This window comes from Choloepus didactylus, chromosome 1 (assembly GCF_015220235.1).
Source record: "Choloepus didactylus isolate mChoDid1 chromosome 1, mChoDid1.pri, whole genome shotgun sequence".
NCBI classification, from domain to species: Eukaryota; Metazoa; Chordata; class Mammalia; order Pilosa; family Megalonychidae; genus Choloepus; species Choloepus didactylus.
In genome coordinates this window covers 204,623,963-204,646,357 of record NC_051307.1, presented here as the reverse complement: position 1 = coordinate 204,646,357, position 22,395 = coordinate 204,623,963, and the positions used below count along the sequence as shown (strand labels likewise).

At 42.2% G+C, this 22,395-nt stretch overlaps 1 protein-coding gene and 1 pseudogene across 1 annotated transcript; both read right to left on the bottom strand.

The window, feature by feature from the left end:
• Positions 1-4,324: 4,324 nt before the first annotated feature.
• Positions 4,325-5,095, bottom strand: LOC119504813 (IQ domain-containing protein F5-like). Its single transcript, XM_037797379.1, has one exon. The coding sequence runs from the start codon at positions 5,009-5,011 to the stop codon at positions 4,580-4,582; it is 432 nt and encodes a 143-aa protein (XP_037653307.1). The 5' UTR covers positions 5,012-5,095; the 3' UTR covers positions 4,325-4,579.
• Positions 5,096-5,636: 541 nt separating this feature from the next.
• LOC119504805 overlaps positions 5,637-22,395 on the bottom strand; it is a 91,675-nt pseudogene continuing 74,916 nt past the window's right edge.

Sequence of the window (22,395 nt, the reverse complement as noted above, 5' to 3'; positions counted from 1 at the left end):
GGGCAAAAAGATAGTATCTTACAAAGTATGATTTAACAAGTAGTTATATAGGAAATTTCCAAAAATGTTACAAGTTACAGTACCATAGGTTCAGTTATTTTCTTATTGTGAAACATAACATATACAAAAAGGTGATAACTTTCAAATTACAATTTAGCAAGTGGCTATAGAACAAATTTCAAAGGATTCCTTGGGTTACAATCCACCGTTTCAATTATTTCCTTCTAGCTATTCTAATACCCTAGCAACTAGGAAGAAGAAAATTATATAGAGATACAGTATTCATAATCCTTTGTTAAATTCCATCTTGCCTGTTGCTACCCCTTCCTCTAGTTTAATCACTTTCTGGATCTTCAGGGATGTCTACACAGTGACCAACTTAACTCGATCATGTTGAAAAGGGGTGTCGATATTATGGGAAAAGGGCACACAGCTGGTTGATGTTCTTAAAGAGGCTATTGCCTCTGGGTTTTGGGACTTAGCTGGCATAGGAGTTCTCTGAAAAATTTAAGTTTCTGAAGAATAAACTTAGTAAGTGAAACTTTTATGGAGTCTCAGGTAGGGGTCCGGGTACTCTTTAGGGTTTTCGGGACTACTATTGACTTGGGCTTATCATACTGTGGTCATTTGGCATAACTAGCTGAGGCTTGCATAGGAGTAACCTCCAGGACAACCTCTAGAGTCTATTTGAATTCTCTTAGCCATTGAAACCTTATTTTGTTGCCTTTCTTTCCCTCCTTATGGTAAAAAAGGCATTCTCAACCCCTTATATTCATATTGCACAATGAGCCAGGGTCAGGCTCATTCCCGGAATCTGTTTCCCACATTGCTGGTTCCCTCAAGCTTTTCAGGAGATGTTTTGCCCTTTGCCTTTAACCCTCTCCCATCCTGAAATGTAAATATTGTCACCATACTCGGGTGCCATTTTGAGAATATGTGGACAAGGTTTACATCCCTGGGATAGAGATGGGAGTGGAAGTGAGAAGATAGAAGAGGATATTATGGAGCTGCCACACTAACTCTGGACTTCCTTCTTCAGGCTTTTTCTACATGAGATAAAAAATAATCCTCTAATTGTCTGAGCAACGGTTAGCTAGATTTCTATTTTAATAGCCAACCACAATTCTTAATTGATATAGAAATTATACTATTTTAAAAATTATTTTTACATTATTTTCCTCATCCTTCTAGTATTTACACTTAAAGTTTAATACATTTTGCTATTAATATCTGGCACAGATCATTATCTATTGCCTTCCCTCAGATCAGGCAAGAAGTTTAGCCCAATTGCCTTCCTTCCACCCATTTTGCCCAGCAATCTACCATATTGTTATCATTTTGAAGACTATTTCTAAATTGATATTTGATTTTTTAGAGTGAAATTCTGTTAAGACTTGAGAATAAATTTTACTGACTTCTCTACTCAACACTGCTTTTTTTGGTCATTCCTATAGATTAGTTTTACATTATTATAGTTATGTCTAGAAATCCTTCCAGGAGACATGGAAAATTTTCTCCCTGATGCAGTATGAAATAATTTTTCATTTGCCCTTGTCTTTGAATGACATTTTTGGTGAGTGTATAATTCTGTGCTTGAAAGCTGATGTCACACTGAAACTTCTCCTTAGTAGATAAGCCATTGGTTTCTTGTCCTCTTTTATTATTTCTACTTTATCATCATCAAGTATGAGACTGTACTGTAATGTACAGTACATTTTGGGATCTGTTTTCCTACACCGTTTCAGACAGTTGAGTTTTCTAAAGTTCCAGGAATCCCTCCATCCCCCAAATTTGAAAGTTTCTCACCTACATTCCCTGCTCTTCCTCTCTCTGGAGCACATCATTGACCAGTGCTTGAACTTCTGGATCAATGCTCTTTCATTTACATGTTTACTCTTTCCATTTCTGCCCTTTTGTGCTTCATTCAGGAGAGTTCCTCGTGTCAAACTTACCACTCAATAATCTGCATTGAGTTATGCCCACTCTGCTATTCATCCTGTTTATTGGGGCTCAATTTTGACAATCGGGCTGGTTCTCCTTGGGATTCCTTCCTGCCTCTTTTATTAATGGATTCTTCTTCCTCCCTAGCTGAGAGGCCATGGCTTGTCCCCTGAAGACACAAATTAGGCTCCTTTGCAGTCTCTGTTAGTGATCTTCAGATTTGTCCTCCGGCCATCAGTGATCTGCTTATTGAGCTCAAGGATTCTGTATCTTGGTCTTGGTTACATGCACAACCTTGTTCCAGAGATTTCTGCTCAGCCTAACTTGGGGACCTCAACCCTCTCTCTGGGATTTCAGGAAAGAGGTGCAAACATGCTGGCCTTCTGGGCAGGAGGTTTCCCAGAGGGTGTAGACTTCCTGGATGGCAGCTCCCAGGGCAGTTGGGCACCAGATCTGGTGGCAGGGAGACCTCACACAGACCTTGTGCTGCAGGGGTGGGAGCCTCCCATTCTAACTTTGGCCTCGATGGTCCTCCAGGTGAGAACCCACACAAACAATGCAGGCATGACGTCATTTCTAGAACTCCCTAAACCCCCCTCAAATAGAAGTTTTCTGGCATAAACACCAGAGGTGGAAGCACTGGGTCACATGACCTGTGAAGGCTCAATTTCCTTAAATTCCAGGAGACTGCTCTGTGCCATGGCCACCTCCTTTCACAGCACGAGGCCCTGGTACTTCAATTCCAGTCGGTGACAGCACACCAGGCCACCACATATTCTTGGCAGGCACCTGACTAGAGGTTTATAGGGGCCTGGCTTACAGGCCATGCCCATGTGCTGATCTGCATCCTTCATCTGACCACACCTGCCCAAGGAATTGGCAGTGCCTTCCATTCACTCCCAGGCCCTGTGTGCACTGGCAGGGGCCAGGCATTGCCGTTGGTCACTTCCTGTGGTTGCTCCAGTACCCACTTCAGTTAATCCCTGATATCCACTGTTCAGGCGGGAGATGGACGCTTCCCACTGAGTTTGTTTCTCTCCAGATTTGGAGACAACTGAGAATTCTCAGAAAAGGGTGGGCCCACCATAATGGCTCCTTTGCGGGGGGTGGGGTGGGGGGTGGTTGTGGGTGCTGCATTAAGAGTTGTGCTCTGCTAGGTCACTGCACTTGACTCCAGAATCTTCCCTTTATTCCCTTACATATTATTGCCTAGAAATATACTCCTCCAGTGGTATAAGGCTGTTCAGTTTTTCTGCTATCACCTTACAGCAAGTGACAGGATTATAAAATTTTTGCCAGTATATAACAATTTGTTTCCTCACCACCCACAGCGTGATTCCAAATCCAATGCAATATTTTTGTTTTTGTAGCAGCAGAACCCCATTTGTGGTACCAATTTCTGTATCATCACTTAAGCTGATAACTAACAAAATCCTCAGTGTCATACAGGAATAAGCATTTCCATTGCATTCACACAACTGCAGGTCAGCTGAAGTTGAGGGGAGCTGATTGAGACTAAGGGTGGTTAAGGTATAACAAAGCAGGGCCTGATGTGCTCAGTGTACCTCTAATGCAGTCAAAAGAAGGAAGCAATCTTGAAAGACTGTGGCTCAGAATCTCATGAGAGACCCAGCATTAGGACATGGAGAGAAAGACCAGGAATTGGAGACAGAGCTCATGTCTGAGTGTGAAACTGAGAACTGGAGCCTGTTAAGTCCAGACAGCATCTGAGGGACTCAGAAGTCAAAGGGGCAGCTCAGCAGTATAGAAGGCACAGAGCAGGGCTAGGACACAAGGCTTCTGAGCTGGCAGACATGATGGGGGATGGGGGAGTAACCAGAGTTGCCAAATCCTATCATCTCTCCCTGGACCAGCCCTTTGGGGAGGGGGATGGTGGCTGGGGAGGGGTTGAGGGAGACATGGCTGATAGCTCAGCTGCTGGGTCTGTGATACCCTAGGACCTGGTGCTTGCCAGAGAGTTCTGGCCAGCTTGGGGTGTGTACTCCCTGTCCACCTCAACTCCCATGGAACCCCCAAACTGGGCAGGCATCACTCAGGGGTGAAGGGCAAGGGATAGATGAGGTTTGAAGAAGGAACAAGGGCTCCATGCTGTGCTTTCTATCCACTCCCAACAACGAGTCAGATTCCAATTTGGACACTCACTATGAGGCAAGCAGCACCCAGTGGGACAAGAAGATAGTATCATCGGGCTTGGGGTGGCTGGGCTTATCTTAAACCAGTTTCTATGGGTTCAGGTGGGAAGGAGCAGGGAATGAGAGCAAGTTCCTGTCAATAGACCCAACCTAACTCCATATTGCAGGATGCCAGAGGGCACCTTTTACATCGGCCGCAACGTGGATGAGGGTCCCTGGAGCTGGTCCACCTGAACTTGCACCCCCAACTCTCCTGCCCCAGGCAGACATTGCTAGTCAATCCCAGGTTGTGTTCCTCCAGGAAAGGGTCACAGTATCTCCTCCACTTGAGAGCCCACACACACACCTGCTGAATCTCAGAGCATTTTGTGAGTCCTATGGATTGCGAGTGTCTGCGATCATCTTCCCTGACCCATCACTGAGGCCAGGACCTCCTGGAGCTTGTGAGACAGAGATCTGGTGACACAGAGTTGGTGCAGACCGGGTCAGTTCTTTATTGGGAAGGGGATGCAGCCTGTAATCCGACAAATCTGTGAGCCCAGAAAGATTTCAAGTTCAAGTTCCAGCTGGGTTGCTGTGAGTTCGTAGCTGCCCTGGAGAAAACCACGGGTGTGACAATTATGCCAACGCCAATAGGTCTGGATGATGCGGGCGGCACTGACCAGGCGGCAATAACACCGGCGGATGCGCCACATACGGACCCAGGCCTGCAGCCGGACGACTGCCCACTCTTGCCGTGCATAGTAATCCAGCGCCGCCCGCCGCCTCCTCTCCAGCAGCCTCGCCAGCGTCTGCCTCCACCAGCTCTGGATGATCCAGGCCCTGAGGGCGGCGTGCAGCAGCGTCCGGCGCACCAGGGTCCCGCGCCACCAGGCCTGGATCTTTGTGGCTGCCTCATCTTTGTCAGTGCGCTTCATTGGTTTGGGGTGATGGCAAGGAAAAAGAAGGGACACTCAGGAAATGTTCATCACCCACTAGGAAGGAGACATGATGGTCTAACAATTTCCCTTCCTCTGACAGTTAGGAGCTCCGGATATCCTGCTTCTGCCACTCCATAGTAAATGCCTTGATCCCTGACCCTAAGTGAACTCACTTGCTAAGAGGGGTAGCAAAGCTGCCTTTGCTACCTCATCCAGATTTACATGGACCTGGGGTCCAGTCTAGGGCAAGGCTGCCATAATCTGTGGTTCAAGGTTACCAAGTCAGCTTGAACTCCCCCCACCCCCCCAAACAGGGATCCCATCCTTTTCCCTCAGACCTCAGAATTAGCATCTCTTTTCCTGCTGCCCTCTCATCCCTGACTCTAAATCCATAACCTGCTCTCCCCTCCTGTCACATCATGGTATTAAAAGTTTATATGCTCCACTTGGTTTGGGATCTTCCTTGCCTACTTCTCACTTTCACTTCCATTGATGCTCACACCTTAAACTTCAGTTAACATGCACACACCTGCGCATCTGTGCGCACACACAACACACTGTCACCCAGTTCTAGACTCAGGTTTCCCTTTTGTTGGTCATATATACCCCAAACACAGCCCTCACCATCCCATTCCTGTCTTGTGTGATCTAGTTCTCCCTTTTGGGGGTTCCTTCTTCCTACAAACAACTCTCCATGGCCCCGCCACCCACATTTCTCAGACTGAGAAGGGAAGGGGAGAGAGGAGAGCCAAGGATGAGTCCATCCCTGTTCATTCCAGTTCCGCACAGGGCAACCCTTCAGCACGGTCGCCCTAGGACATTCCCAGTCCATGACGCTTGCTGCCGAGTAATCCTTAATAGCACCACCTCTCACACATGGATGTGTCCGGCTTCGGAGAGCAATTTCCTGATCACCCCATGCTATGATCCACAGAGAAGTCTCCCCATCACTGCTGGATAGCTCAGGTCAGAGATATCTCAGGTCAGGGGTCCCCGCAACCTTGAGGGCCCTCATCAACCTACCCTTGGTGGTGAGGGTGGAGGTTTTCCTGATGTTTTTTTTGTTTCTTCCTCCTCTCTCATTTTTGTCTTCACTTTTTCATCATAATCTTCAATTATGATCTCGCACACTTGGCCATCCTTCTGTAGTCAGTTTGGGGGACAAATTGTGAGTAAAGTTGTTCTCTGTAGAACCCCATGTTAATCCCAAACATGCTCAACCTCCTTGTCTACCCAAAGACTCTAGACATAGGGCCCATCTCCTGTGTTAACGAAGGAAATCTGCCCTCCCCTGCCTGCAATGCTGGGGCAACTGGCTATTTCTTACACAAAATCTAATGCCCATGACTTGTTGATAGATGGTTCAAATCCTTTCAGGTCTGCAATCCCCTAAAATTGTCCATGGTTAGGGGCTAGATAGCTCCATCCCCCTAAGGTCTGGCCGCCTCCTGCTGTGGTTCTGGCTGGGACAGTGGAGGAGAGCGAGCGTGATGATGTCATAAGGGCAGCTGTGACGCAGGCACCAATATGGCTCCCAACTATTATGCCCTTTTCAGTGAAGGAAGAGCTGCCTGTCCTTTCCTGCCAGAAATGTACAAACCTTGGCTGCAAAGGCAGGACACTGGAAATACTGAACCACTGGCACAGAGATGTGTAAAGTTAGTCATTTTTCTTTGGGTGTTTAAAACAAAATTGAGACAACCTAAAAATCAATCAGTGGAGAATTCAGTTACATGGATTTATGTCCAATCAAACAATGAATACAAATAATAAGAATGAATTTGGAGTACAGTTTTGAAACATGTACTTCCCAAAGGAGATTTACAAATGTATAATAAGTACATGAAAAGATGCCTAACAGAATTATTTATGAGGGAAATGAAAATTAGTAGCACAATGGGATAACCCTGCAAACAAGAGAATGGCTAAATAAAATTGCAGACATCCCTAAATATTGTTAAGAATATAGATCAGCTGGAATATTACACACTGTTGGTGCACAGGTTAAAATGGCAGAACCACTTTGGAAAACTATTTGGCATTTTCTAATATAGTTAAACTGACATCTACTTTATAACTCAAAAGTTCTATTGCTAGGTATTTACACAAGAGAAATAAAAAATATGTATCTAGGAAAGACATGAATATTTATAGCAGCTTTATTCAAAATATGTCAAAACTGGAAACAACTCAATTGTCCATCAACAGATGACTTACCAAAAAAATAGTGGCATAGTCTTATAATGAAATTATTCTCAGTTATAAAAGTGAACAGAGACTTCCAGGAATATGGTGGAGTAGGTGAGGCATATTGGGCTTCTCCTCTGTCAGAGTAACTGGAAAGGGGCTGAAGGACACCAGGGACCACAGTTCTGGGGTGTGACCAGCCATAGAGGGTCCCTCACAGTACGTGGAGGGGGATACCAACAAAAATGGAGGAGAGACGGTGGCTGGAGGGATGTGAAGGGATGTGGTGAGTGTGTTTCCCGTTGGGATCCCCCCACCCCAGGCCGGCAGCAGCAAAACCATGCTGGGCAAGGGAGTGAGCAGCAGCTCTTCATTCCCATGTACCTACCTTGTCAGTTTGCTGGGGGGGGATCCTCCACAGCCAGACAGCAGGCAGCTCCCATGAGAGAACCCAGTGAGTGGCCATTGCTCTCCCCCCCATGGAAGTGAGGGGTGTGGTGCAATGGCAAGAAGCAGGGAAGGGAGAGGTTCCATGCTGGCAATCGGGAGCCCATCCCATACCCCAGAGACTCCCAGACATGAGGCAGGCAGAGAACAAGCAAGCAGGTCCCATGGCCCACCTACAAGGTGCCCTTGATCAGGCTCCCTACCTATCTGCTAGGGGCCCACGTTGGAGCCCCAGGACTGGGATTCCCCAGAGCACATGGAGATCTGGAACACTGATTGATTTCCCACCTGGTTTGGACTCTGCTCACTGCACAGAAGTTTGGGGAATACCTACTTGAGGGAACCACCTGCTGGTAGGTTAGGGAAACTCCACTCCAGCAAACCAAATTATATATAAATGCTCAATTAATTCTGCACTTCCCAAAATAACCCTATCAAGACAAGCAAATGCCCTGAAGCCTGCAGAAAATTACAAAGTACTTGAAGGATATGGAATATATGGACAAGCCACATGAACAAATTTAAAAGCCAGAAGAGACACAAAATTTGGAACAATTAATCAAAGAAGTACACACAAATATCATTATGGCTCAGGACATAAAGGACACGAAGAAGACCCTAGAAGAGCATAAAGAAGAATTTGCAAGAGTAAATAAAAAAAATAGCAGATTTTATGGAAATAAAAGATACTGTTGACCAAATTAAAAATATTCTTGAGACACACAACACCAGAATTGAAAAAATAGAGAAAAGAATTAGCGGGCTTAAAGATAGGGTGATGGAGAGTGAAAGTACAAAAGAATGAATGGTGAAAAAAATAAAAAAATTTGAAACGGTTCTCAGGGAAATGATGGACAACATGAAGCCCACAAATATAAGAATCATTGATGTTCCAGAAGGGGCAGAGAAGAGTAAAGGGCTAAGAAGAGCATTTGAAGAAATTATTGGGGAAACTTCCCAACCCTTCTAAATGACATAAATATGCAAATTAAAGATGCCCAATGAACTCTCAACAGAATAAATTCAAGTAAACCTACTCTGAGACATATACTGATTACACTGTCAAATGCTGAAGAGAAGGAGAAACTTCTGAAAGCAGCAAGAGAGAAGAGATTCACCGTATACAAGGGAAACAACATAAGACTAAGTATTGACTACTCAGCAGGCACCATGGAGGCAAAAAGGCAGTGGCATGACATATTGAAGATTCTGAAAGAGAAACATTACCAGTCAAGAACTCTTATCCAGCAGAGCTTTCCTTCAAAATTGAGGGAGAGTTTAAAATTTTCACAGTCAAACAAATGCTGAGAGAATATGTTAATAAGAGACCTGCCCTGCAAGAAATACTAAAGGGAGTTCTACCAGCTGAGAAAAAAAAAGAAAGGAGAGAAAGGTCTGGAGAAGAATACAGAATTGAAGACTTATTAGTAAGGGTAACTTGAAGTGAAAAAAAGACAAAGGGAAAAAAAAATAGACCTAACAACTAAAAACCAAAGGATAAGATAGCTGGTTCAAGAACTCCCTTCACAGTAATAACTTTGAATGTGAATGGATTAAACTCTCCAATTAAAAGATACAGACTGGTAGAATGGATTAAAAAATATGACCCAGTGATATGCTGTTTACAAGAGACTCATCTTAGACCCTGTGACACAAAGAGGCTGAAATGAAAGGATGGAAAAAAAATATTCCATGCAAACTGCAATCAAAAGAAAGCTGGGGTAGCTACACTAATATCAGACAAAATAGACTTTAAATACAAATATATCAAAAGAGATAAAGAAGGACAACCTATATTAATAAAAGAGATAATTCACCAAGAAAAATAGCAATTATAAATGTTTATGCACCCAATCAAGGAGGTCCAAAATACAGAAGACAAACATTGGCTAAACAGAAGGGAGCAATAGACTCATCTACAATAATAATGGGAGACTTCAACACATCACTCTCTTCTATAGATAGAACAACTAAACAGAGGACCAATATGAAAATTGAGAACCTAAACAATATGACAGATGAATTAGACTAACAGACATATATAGATCGTTACATCCCAAAGTACCAGAATATACATTCTTCTCTGGTGTCCATGGAACATTTCCAGGATAGATCATATGCTGGGGCACAAAACAACTCTTAATAAATCTTAAAAGACTGAAATTATTCAAAGCACATTCTCTGACCACAATGGAATGCAACTAGAAATCAACAACCACCAAAGAACCAGATCTTTCACGAATATATGGAGGTTAAACAACACACTCCTAAACAACCAGTGGGTAAAAGAAGAAATTGCAAGAGAAATTGATAAATATCTAGAGATGAATGAAAATGAGAACATAACATATCAAAACCTGTGGAATTCAGTGAAAGCAATAAAGAGCTAAAACTAAAGATCTAACTGAACAACTGAAGAGCTAGAGAATGATCAGCAAACTAACCCTAAAGCAAGTAGACAAAAAGAAATAACAAAGACTAAAGCAGAAATAAATGAGCTGTAGAACAATAACAACAACAACATAACAACAACAAAAAACAATAAAGAGAATAAATAAAACCAAAAGTTGTTTCTTTGAGAAGATCAACAAGATTGATAGACCCTTAGCTACACTGACAAAGTCAAAAAGAAAGAAAGACCCAAATAAACAGAATCAGAAATGAGAAGGGGATAGTTACTACAGATCCTGAAGAAATAAAAAAAATCCTAAGAGGATATTAGGAACAACTAGAAGCTAGATAATTTAGAGGAAATGGATAATCTCCTAGAAACATATGAACAACCTAGACTGATCCAAGAAGAAATAGAAGACCTCAACAAACCAATCACAACAAAGAGATCCAAACAGTCATCAAAAATCTACCTACAAATAAAAGTCCAGGGCCTGATGGCTTCACAGGGGAATTTTAGCAAATTTTCCAAAACAAACTGTTACCATTCCTGCTCAAACTCTTTCAAAAAATTTAAGAAAAAGGAACATTACCTAACTCATTTTATGAAACTAATATCATTCTGATACCCAAACCAGATAAAGACACTATAAAAAAGGAAAACCATAGGCCAATCTCCCTAATGAATATAGATGCAAAAATCCTAAACAAAATACTTGCAAATTGAATCCAAAGGCACATTAAAGGAATCATACACCATGACTAAGTGGGGTTCATTCCTGGCATGCAAGGGTGGTTCAACATAAGAAAATCAATCAATGTAATTCAACACATTAACAAATTGAAGGGGAAAAATCAAATGATCATCTTGATAGATGCTGAAAAAGCATTTGACAAAATTCAACATCCCTTTCTGATAAAAACACTTCAAAAGGTAGGAATTGAAGGAAACTTCCTCAACATGATAAAGAGCATATATGAAAAACCCACAGCCAGCATAGTACTCAACAGTGAGAGACTGAAAGACCTCTACACAGAAAATTACAAAATTTTACTAAAAGAAATAAAAAAGGACCTAAATAAGTGGAAAAATATTCTGTGTTCATGGTTAGGAAGACTAATTATTGTTAAGATGTCAATTCTACCCAAACTGATCAACAGATTCAATGCAATCCCAATCCAAATTCCAACAACCTACTTCAAAGACTTGAAAAAGCTAGTTATCAAATTTATTTGGAAGGGAAAAGGCTCTCGAATTGCCAGAAACATCCTGAAAGAGAAGAACAAAGTGGGGGGACTTAAACTTCCAGATTTTGAAGCCTACTATAAAGCTACAGTGGTCAAACCAGCATGGTATTGGTATAAAGATAGACATATTGATCAATGGAATTGAATCACAAGTTCAGAAATAGACCCCCAGATATACGGTCATCTGATTTTTGATAAGTCCCCTGTTCTGGTTTGCTAATGCTGCCATTATGCAAAACACCAGAAATGGATTGGCTTTTATAAAGGGATGTTATCTGGTTACAAATTTACAGCCTAAAGGCCATGAAAATGTCCAAATTAAGGCATCAACACAAGTATACCTTCACTGAAGGAAGGCCAATGGTGTCCAGAAAACCTCTGTTAGCTGGAAAGTCACGTGGCTGGTGGTGCTGATCCTGGTTGCATTCCAGCTCCTCTCTCAGCTCCTGTGCATTCTTCAAAATGTTGCTCTTGGGGCGTTTGTCCTCTCTTAGCTTCTCCAGAGCAAACTCTGGGCAAACTCTGAGTAGTATCTCCAAAGTTTCAGCAAAAGTCTGCTTTCAATGACCATCTCCAAAATGTCACTCTCAGCTGCCCTGAGGTCCTTCTGTCTGTGAGCTCTTTTATAGGACTCCAGTGATTAAATCAATACCCACCCCAAATGGGCAGGGCCCATAGCTCCATAGAAATAATCCAATCAAAAGTTCCACTCACAGTTGATTGAGTCACATCTTCATGCAAACACTCAAAGGATTCCAACCTAATCAACACTAATATGTCTTCCCCTGCAAGATTGCATTAAAGAATATGGCTTCTGGTGGGACATAACATATCCAAAATAGCACAGCCCCCAAATCCACTGAACAGTCTCTTCAAGAAATGGGGCTCGGAGAACTGGATAGCCATAACAAAAAGAATGAAAGAGGACCCCTACCTCACACCCTGTACAAAAATTAACTCAAAGTGGATCAAAGACCTCAATATAAGAAATAGTACCATAAAACTCCTAGAAGATAATGTAGGGAAACATTTTCAAGACCTAGTATTAGGAGGTTGCTTCTTAGATGTTACACCCAAAGCACATGCAATGAAAGAAAAAATAGGTAAATGGGAACTCCTCAAAATCAAAACTTCTGTACTTCAAAGGAATTTGTCAGAAAGGTGAAGAGGCAGCCAATGCAATGGGAGAAAATATTTGGAAACCATGTATCTGATAAGAGACTGATATCTTGCATATAAAAAGAAATCCTACAACTCAGTGACAATGGTAAAAACAGCCTAATTATAAAATGGGCAAAATATATGAAAAGACATTTCTCCAAAGAGGAAATATAAATGGCTAAAAAACACATGAAAAAAATGTTCATCTTCACTAGCTATTAAGGAGATGCAAATCACACCAATAAGAATGGCTGCCATCCAACAAACAGAAAACTACAGATGCTGGAGAGGCTGTGGAGAAATTGTTACCCTTATTCATTGCTGGTGGGACTGTATAATGGTACAGCCACTCTGGAAGACAGTTTGGTGGTTTCTCAGAAAACTAGATATTGAATTACCCTATGATCTGGCAATTCCATTTCTCAGTGTATACCCAGAACATTTGAAAGCAGTGACATGAACAGACATTTGCACACCGATGTTCATAGCAGCATTGTTCTCAGTTGCCAAGAGAGGGAAACAATCTCAGTGTCCTTCAACAGATGAGTGGGTAACAAAATGTGGTATATACATACAATGGCATAGTAGGCAGCAGTAAGAAGCAACAAGGTCCTGAAACATACGGCAACATGGATGAAACTTGAAGAAATAATTCTGAGTGAAATAACTCAGACACAAAAGGAGAGATATTGTATGTTACCACTTCTATGAACTATCTGAACAATATAAAATCAATGTCTTATAAGAAAACTGGGGACCTAGTGATGGAAGGTAGCTTGTGAGGGGGAATGATAACCTAGTATGTTCAGAGATATTAATGATGATGAATTCAAAAGTATGGGAACGGATGGGGTGACAATTGTTTGTTAATGGGATTATACGTATCAGAGCTGTATTGAAGGCAAACAGGAATGAAAGGGGTTGTTTAAGGCATGTTTCCCATAAATCAGTACCACAAATATAGATAGGAGCTTGCATGATATACTTCTAAGGTATAACACTAGCACAGATAGTTGACAACAGAACAGTATATGGGAAAAATCTACCTATTGCATACTAGGGACTATAATTAATAGGAATACCATACTAGTATTAAATAAATACTAGGGACAAATAATTAAGGGCTGACAAGAGCTACAAGATGTTTTGGGTCATGAAAATTGTTTAAAATGGAGAGTGTTGAGGATTGTACAATTAAGTGATGATAATGTGAGATATGGATGGATTATCGTGAACAGAACATATGCTATGTGAACTTAGGAACCCTCTATTTTATAAGTCAAGCCCTTGATACTGAGGCTTGCTCAGGTGAAACTAATGGCTACAGAGAGGATGCTAAGCCCACCTATAATTATGCCTAGAAGTCAGCTCCAGAGAACCTCTTTTGTTGCTTTAATGTGGACTTTCTCTCTTTACACTCGACTCTGCAAATAAATTCATCACCCTCCCCCCAATGTGGGACAGGACCCCCAAGATGAATGAGCCTTCCTAGCGATGTGGCACATGGATTCTGGGAATGAGCCTGACCCTGGCACCGAGGGATTGAGAATGCATTTTGACCCAAAGGGTGAAAAGAAAGGCAACAAAATAAGGTTTTAGTGGCTAAGAGAATTCAAATAGAGTCAGGAGGTTACTCCTGTGCAAGCCTTACCTAGATATGCCAAATGACCACGAAAGGCCCAAGTCAACAGTAGTCCTGAAAACCTTAAAGAGTGCCTGGATCCTATCCGAGACTCTATAAAGGTTTCACTCACTAAGTTTATTCATCAGAAACTTAGATCCTTCAGAGTGCTCCTATGCCAGCTAAGCCCCAAAACCCAGAGGCAATATCCTCTTCAAGAACATCAACTACATGTGTCCCCTTTTCCCATAACATCGACACCCGTTTTCAACATGAACATAACCTAGACATCCCCAGAGATCAGGAAACAGATTAAACTAGAGGAAGAGGTAGCAACAGACAAGATGGAATTTAACAAAGGATTGTGAATACTGAATACTTACATAATTTTCTTTTTCTTAGTTGCTAGGGTATTAGAACATCATCCTTTGAAATTTGTTCTATATCTACTTGTTAAATGGTAATTTGAAAGCTTTACCTTTTTGCATATATGTTGTATTTCACAATAAGGAAATAACTGAAACTATTGTACTATAACTGATATTTACTTTGGAAATTTCCTATATATCTAGTTGTTAAATCCTACTTTGTAAACCTTTCTGTATCTATATTTTATAATAAGGAAATAACAGAAACTGTGGAATTGTAACCTATAATATTCTTTGAAATTTGCTCTCTAACTAGTTGTTAAATTGCACTTGGAAAGTTGTCACTTTTATGTATATATGTTAAATTCACAATTTTAAAAAATGAAGAAAAAGACAGAAGGGAGGTGATGGAGAAGACTTCACAGTGGTGCTCACTATAATATAGGGGGAAAAAAAACAGTTACCACGGGAAAAAGCCCACTTAAACAGTACAGACTCAGATGGCTGAAGACATAGTTTAAAAATAGACTCTCCAAAGATAAGCATAACTTTCCACTAACACCTGGCCAGGTAATTTTAGTCCACATGCATATGAAGAAACCATTTTGCATTTGAAATGGGTACTAATAAATATCTTAAAACAAACAAAATCTTTAGAAAAGTCAAAAGGTTTAAAATCAAGTGAGAAATCCCAAGCATAAATACAGAGAAAGATAACAAATAACGTTTATAAACAGCAATCACAACACTTTTTTTAGATGAAACTTATTATGTCCCAGGCATAGTACCAAATACTTCACATAACATTAACTCAAGCAATCCCTCACCACAGTCTTGGGATGTGTATGCCACTTTTATCCTCACTTTATAGACAAATGAGTTGAAGTCCAAAGATGTTAAGTTACTTGCCAAAGCTCAAATAGATACTTGGTAGCAGAACTGGGATTTGAACAAGACAATCTGATTCCAAAGTCAACTCATACTTTACAAAAAGCTCACTTCACTTAAGGAAAATTAACTACATTTACCATTTTCAATGGGTTTGAATTCAACTTGGATTTGAATCTACAAGTTATAGTTGTCTTAATAGCAAACAGAATGTTATTTATATGACACTTTACACACAGATCACTCATGATTCTACTGGAATTATATTACAATATCCAAGTGATTCCACTTCTAATTTTAGTTCTTTTGCTATTTCCACCACATCTGCTGGTACTTCCTCCACTGAAGTCTTGAATCCCTCAAAGTCATCCATAAGAGTTTAAATCAACTTCTTCCAAACTCCTGTTAATGTTGATATTTTGACCTCCTCTCATGAATCACAAATGTTCTCAATGGCATCTAGAATGGAATCCTTTCTGGAAGGTTTACAATTGACTTTGCCAAGATCCTTCAGAAGAATCCCTATCTATGGCAGCTGTAGACTTATGAAATATAAATTGAAATTACTCCTAGATCCATGGGCTGCAGAATGGATGTTGTATTAGCAGGCATGAAAAGAACATCAATCTCATATATCTCTATCAGAGCTCTTAGGTGACCAGGTGCATTGTCAAGGAGCAGTAATAATTTGAAAGGAATCTTTTTTTTTTTTTCTGAGCAGTAGGTCTCCACAGTGGGCTTCAAATATTCAGGAAACAGATATGCTGTCATGCAGGCTTTGTTTTTCATTTATAGAACACAGGCAGCACAGAGTTGGCATAATTCTTAAGGGCTCTAGGATTTCCATAATGGCAAATGAGCATTGGCTTCAACAGCTTTAGCCCCTAAAAAGAGAGTCAGCCTGCCCTCTGAAACTCTGCAGTCAGGCATTGACTTCTCTCCTCTAACTATGAAGGTCATGAATGACATCTTCTTCCAACAAAAGGCTGTTTCATCGACATTGAGGATCTGTTGTTTAATGTAACCACCTTTATCAATTATTTTAGCTACAATCTTCTGGATAACTTGCTGCTCCACCTTGCACCTTTACGTTATGCAGATGGATTCTTTACTTAAAACTCGTGAACCAACCTCTGTTAGCTTCAAACTTTTCTTCTTCAGCTCCCTCACCTCTCTCAGCCAAGAGAGTTAGGGCCTTGCTCCTGATTAGACTTCGGGCTTAAGGGAATGTTGTAGCTGGTTTGATCTTCTATCCAGATACTCAAGCTTTTTCCAAATCAGCAATAAGGCTGTTTCACTTTCTTATCATTTATGGGTTCACTGGATTAGCACTTTTAATTTCCTTCAAGAACTTTTCCTTTGCATTCACAACTTGGCTAACTGTTTAGCACAAGAGGCCTAGCTCTCGGCCTATCTCAGCTTTCACATGCCTTCCTCACTAGGCTTTATCATTTCCAGCTTTTGATTTAAAGTGATGGATGTGCAATTCTTCCTTTCATTTGAACACACTTAGAGGCTGTTGTAGGGTTATTAATTGGCCTAATTTAAATATTGTTGAGTCACAGGGAGACCTGAGGAGACGGAGAGAGGTAGGGGAACGGCCAGTCAGTGGAGCCGTCAGAACACAGTATTTAAGTTTGCTGTCTTAAAGGGGCACAGTTCATGGCACCTCAAAAAAAATTACAATGGTAACATCAAAGATCACAGACCACAGATCACCATAACAGATAGAATAACAATGGAAAAGTGTAAAATATTGAGTGAATTACCAAAATGTGACAAAGACACAAAGTAAGTACACGCTATTGGGAAAATGGCACCAACAGACTTGCTCGACACAGGGTTGCCACAAACCTTCACTTTGTTAACAACGCAATATGTGCAAAGCACAATAAAACGAAGCACAGTAAATGAGGTATGCCTGTATTTAATGTCACCGAATTGTACAGTTAAAATGGCTAAAATGATTTTTATGTTACGTATATTTCACCACAATTTTAAAAATGAAAAAAAAAAAGGAAAGGAAATGTTACATTAAATCAAATGGAAAATGACTTTCATGTGCCATACATAGGAATCCCTCCTGTCCTGTCAGGGCAGGTGGCCACACCAGGGAACAAACACTCTCAAAAGAACACCTTTCATGGGCTCTCTCGAAAACCATCCTGGTTCACTGGCTATGGCATATTAAAAAGAAAAAAAAGGAAAAGTCTGAATTAAAAAATCTAAGCTCGCATGTCAAGAACCTTGAGAAAGAAAAGCAAAATAAACCTAGAGAAAGAAGGAAGGAAATAATAAAGATGTGAGTAGAAATCAATAAAATTGAAAAGAGGAAAACAATAGAATCAATGAAACAAAGAGCTAGTTCTAGGAAAAGATCAGCAAAATTGACAAACGTCTAATAAAAGTGACAAAGAAAAAAAGAGAGGAGACACAAATTACTAATATCAGAAATGAAGGAGAGGATATGACTATAGACCCTGCAGATGCCAAAATGAATAAGAAAATACCATGAACAACTCTACACACATAAATGTTACAGCTTATATAAAACGGACCAATTCTTCAAAAAACACAACCAACCACTACTCACCCAATATGAAACAGATAATTTGAGTAGTCCTGTAACTATTAATTTATAATTTAAAAACTCTCCAAAAAATAAATCTCCAGGTCCACATGGTTTCAATGCAGAACTGTACCAAACATTTAAAGAAGAATTAACACCAGTTTACACAATCTCTTCCAGAAAACAGAAGAGGATGGAACATTTCCCAATTCATTTTATGAAACCAGCATTACCTTGATACCAAAACCAGCCAAAGATACTACAAATTTTTTTTTTTTAAAACTACAGTCCAATATCTCTCATGAATATAGATGAAAAAATCCTTCAGAAAATGTTAGCAAATAGAGTTCAGTACTATATAAAAAGAATTATACAACAGGACCAAATGGAGTTTATTCCAGTCTGGTTCAATATTAAAGAATCAATTTACATAATCCACCATAAGGATAAAGAAGATAAAGCACATAACTGCATCAATCAATGTAGAAAACGCATATGACAAAATTCAACATCCAATCATGATTTAAAAACACTATCAGAAAAATATTAATAGAGGGGAACTTCCTCTATAATAAAAACTACAGCTAGTATTATACTTAATAGCAGAGTGAATGCTTTCACACTAACACTGGGAACAAGGCAAGGATGCTGCCCTTATCACTTTCATTTAGCATAGTGCTGTAAGTTATTTCCAGTGCAATTAGCAAGGAAAGGACATAAAAGGCATACAGATCAGAAAGTAAAAAAAAAACTGTCCCTCTCAGAAGATGCCATGATTGTATACGTAGAACATAGCAAGGAATCTCCCAAAAAACTCTCTGAGAACTAATAAGTGATTTCAGCAAGGTTGTAGGATACAAGACAAACAGACAAAACTCAGTAGTATATCTATATAGTAGCCATGATCACATGAACACCAAAATGTAAAATAAAATGCCATTTACAGTAGCTTTTTTAAAAAATGAAATACTGCGTTGTAAATCTAACCAAGCATGTAAAGGACTTGTAGGCTGAAAACTACAAAAAACTGATGAAAAAAATCAACAATTTAAATAAATGGAGAGATATATTGTGTCCATGGATTGGAAGACTTGTAAAGACTTCCCATCTTTACAATTGCCTTCTGTCGTCTCTGAAACCACCCCAGCAGCAGGGAAGGGGTGCCTCACTGCAGTCCGACAAGAGTGGAAGTCTAGGCTCCCTACTCAGCCTTTGCCGGCATGTTGGGGATGGGGCCCCAGGTTTTCATGTGGTGTTTGGGTGGAATCCGGTGATTATCATCTGAAAATACCCAACTGCTTCATTGCAACCTGCATCTCCTGGGGGTGATGTGTTGGACTTAACCCCGGACCCTCACATTTGCCACCATTATTATTAGAACACCCTACCCTATTCCCAAGTACACACACACAAACACACACACACGTGCACGTGCGTGTAGGCAGGGCCTGGGGAAAGCTTCATCAAGCTATGAGGCCCACGAGAAACCCCTGGCCCCTGCACAGCTTCCCCACTGGTATTCCCACCCCTGGGCAGGGCCCACCATTGCCAGCCCTGGGGAGGGTCACAGACCTCAGACCCCTGGGATCTGAGGGGCACAGGCCTTGGGCATGGATGACAAAGCAGAGGCTCTGAGAGCTCCAGTACAGAGACAGTTAAACCATGGATGGCCAGAGACTCAGCAAAGCAGAGACCCATCAGCACCCACTTGCGGCAGGCCCAACAGGGGGTGGGCAGGTTGTGGGGAGGGCAGGACAGGAGATCTCGGGTGGAGGGACAACACAGCTGCTCCTGAGGATGTGGTAGGATTTAGCGGCCACATCCCCAAACCAGTGTCCTCCAGTGGCACAGGGACAGTCCTCCTCCCCGCCCACCCCTCATCCTCCTCTGCTTGTTTGCCCCACTCCCCCGCTGTCCTGTGCTCCCTCTGCTCTCCCCCCACCCCGTGCCTGCTGCTCCCAGGAAGTGGCCAGCAGAGAGGAGGGAGGCGGCAGGCACAGCCGCTGCTCCCCAGCTCCTGCCGTGGCTGCGCCCGATTGAGGGACAGCACAGCCCTGCTCTTGCTCAGCTGAGATGCCCCATCCACCTGGCTCCCTGCCCTGGGGGCCCTGCCAACTGCAGGCCTGTGGAATCCTGGCCTTCCCAGCTCACCCTGGAGTTAGCCAGACTCTCAGGCGTCCTGCCCTGAATGCTGAATGGAGATGCCCCGGCAGGGGCTGCAGAACAATGAAGCCCAGTTCCTACACTCACTGGGGAGAGGGGGTGGAACAGGACCCCTGCCTCTGCTGGCATCCCAGTGAGGCCTGAGCTCTAGGGTCCCTTTTAGAGACTAGGTTCATCATATCTGCCATGGAGAGCAGGGGCTAGGGTGGCCTAGGGCCAGGGCCTCACCTATGGGATGAATCTCCTCATAAGTGGTCATCAGGTTGACTGAGTCTGTGGGTTAGCTAGGTTTTCTATAGCCAGGCCTCTATTCCACAATATTTTCTATTTCAAGTTCCATCAGGCTTGCTGTGACTCTGCAGACCCTCCGGATCTGACAGAAAGTGAGGTAACATTACCTGGGGTCCTGTATCTAGCTGCACTGAAAGCCACATTTACCCTTTGTGAAAGGCTCAAAAATGGCCTTTCAGAAGATATCCACACCAAATCACTGCAACCTGTGAATGCTGTCATATATGGCAAAAGATGTAATCAAGGTAAGGATTGCAACAGGAGGAGCTTATCCTGGATTATCCACGTGAGACTTGAATGCCATCACATGTATCCTTGTGAGAGAGGCAGAGTTTGAGAGAGACACAGAATAGAAGATGGTGTTGTGAGGATGGAGGCAGAGATGGGATGATGTGGCCACAAGCCAAGGAATGCCAGCAGCCACCTGAAGCTGGAAGAGGCAAGGGACAGAATCTTCACTAGAGCCTCTGGAGAGAGCACGGCCCTGCCACCACCCTGTGTTCAGATTTCTAACCTCCAGAACCATGAGAGAATAAACTTCTATTGCTTTCAGCCATGAAGTTTGTGGATATTTCTTACAGCAGCCACAGCACATCTAACATACCCCAAACTGTCAAGTAAACCAATAAATTACCCTTCTTGTTTAAGCCAATCTAAAGGTCAGTTTTCTGTCATTTACAATCAAAAGAGTCTTCATTTAGACAGTAGTTTAAGAGAAGAGAACGAGTCAAGAGAAGGGGTGGAGTGTTATCCGGGGAGTGGTGGCATAGAGAATGGGGGATCTTTGAGGGCAGCGGAAACGAGGAGGAGGGGGTTCAGTCAGTGTGATGATGCGGGCACTGGGCACTGTTGTAGGAGGAAAGGCAGAGGTGGAGGCAGCTCAGCAAGGGAGAGTTATCCGGGCCACTAAAGTGGCAATAACTACAGATGGAGCCACCCTGGTGGGAAATTACAGGATAGATCCATCCATTGTATTAGGTACCATCATGTTCCCAACTCTGTGTGTGCGTGTGTGTGTGTGTGCGTGTGCGTGAGAGAGAGAGAGAGAGAGAGAGAGAGAGAGAGAGAGAATCAGAGAGAAGTGAAGCTAATTTGAGACATAACCTAAGAATTGCCCAAAATTGCCTGAACGCCTAAATGGTGGGGAGAGAAAAGAGGAAGACAAATAGTGATACGCCAAATTCTAATAACTAATAAATAAAAAATGGGACCCGTTCATTTTATGCAAAGACATAGAAGCCCTGGCCACATACTAAAAGGAGACAAGATAACACAAACTTGGAGGTGGGGAGCCAGGAAGGGTAGAACTTTACCAATGGAGGAGCGAAGTAGGAGAAGGGAGAGATCCCTTCCAAAGTCCATGAAGTTGCCAAATACACAGATATCCCTTTATAAGGAAGGGAAGGTCCAGCCACGGGCAATATTCAGCCATGAGGGGGATATATAACTATGGATAGGGATGTCCAGCCATTGCAGGATGTTCTGCCACAGAAGGGGATGTCCAGGCATTGAGAAGTGGCCACACATTGGTAAGATATCCAACCATGGTGGGGATATTCAGCCACTGGGGAATGACGTCCAGTGATAGCTGGGAATGTCCAGCTATGGGCAGCAATGTACTGCCATGGGTGGGACGTCCAGTCAAGGGTGGAGATGTTCAGCCACGATGGGGGATATCTGGCCATGATCTGGGATGGCCTGCTGCGGGTGGTGTTTCCAGGTTCTGAGGTGGGGTGTCCCACTATGAGCAAGGATGTCCAGCCTTGAGTGGGGCTGTCTGCCTGAGGGTAGTCATGTCCAGCTATTCATGTATATTTCAACCAGTGCATCAGGATATCCAAACATGTGAATATGTCCACTTATGTGAGGAGATGTCTAGCTATTCAAGGAGATGAACCACCATGGCTGTGGTTTGCTATTTCATAATTTTGACCTGGCCATGACCCCTCACGACCAGATGACCCCTGATGGCCTCGCATGTATCCACACATATGAGCCCAAGTTCTGCTACTCTCTGCCCAATTGTCTCTATGTTTCACAGTTCAAA

Coding starts and splice junctions, on each gene's coding strand:
- LOC119504813 (XM_037797379.1), bottom strand. CDS start 5,011: ATGAAGCGCACTGACAAAGATGAGGCAGCCACAAAGATCCAGGCCTGG.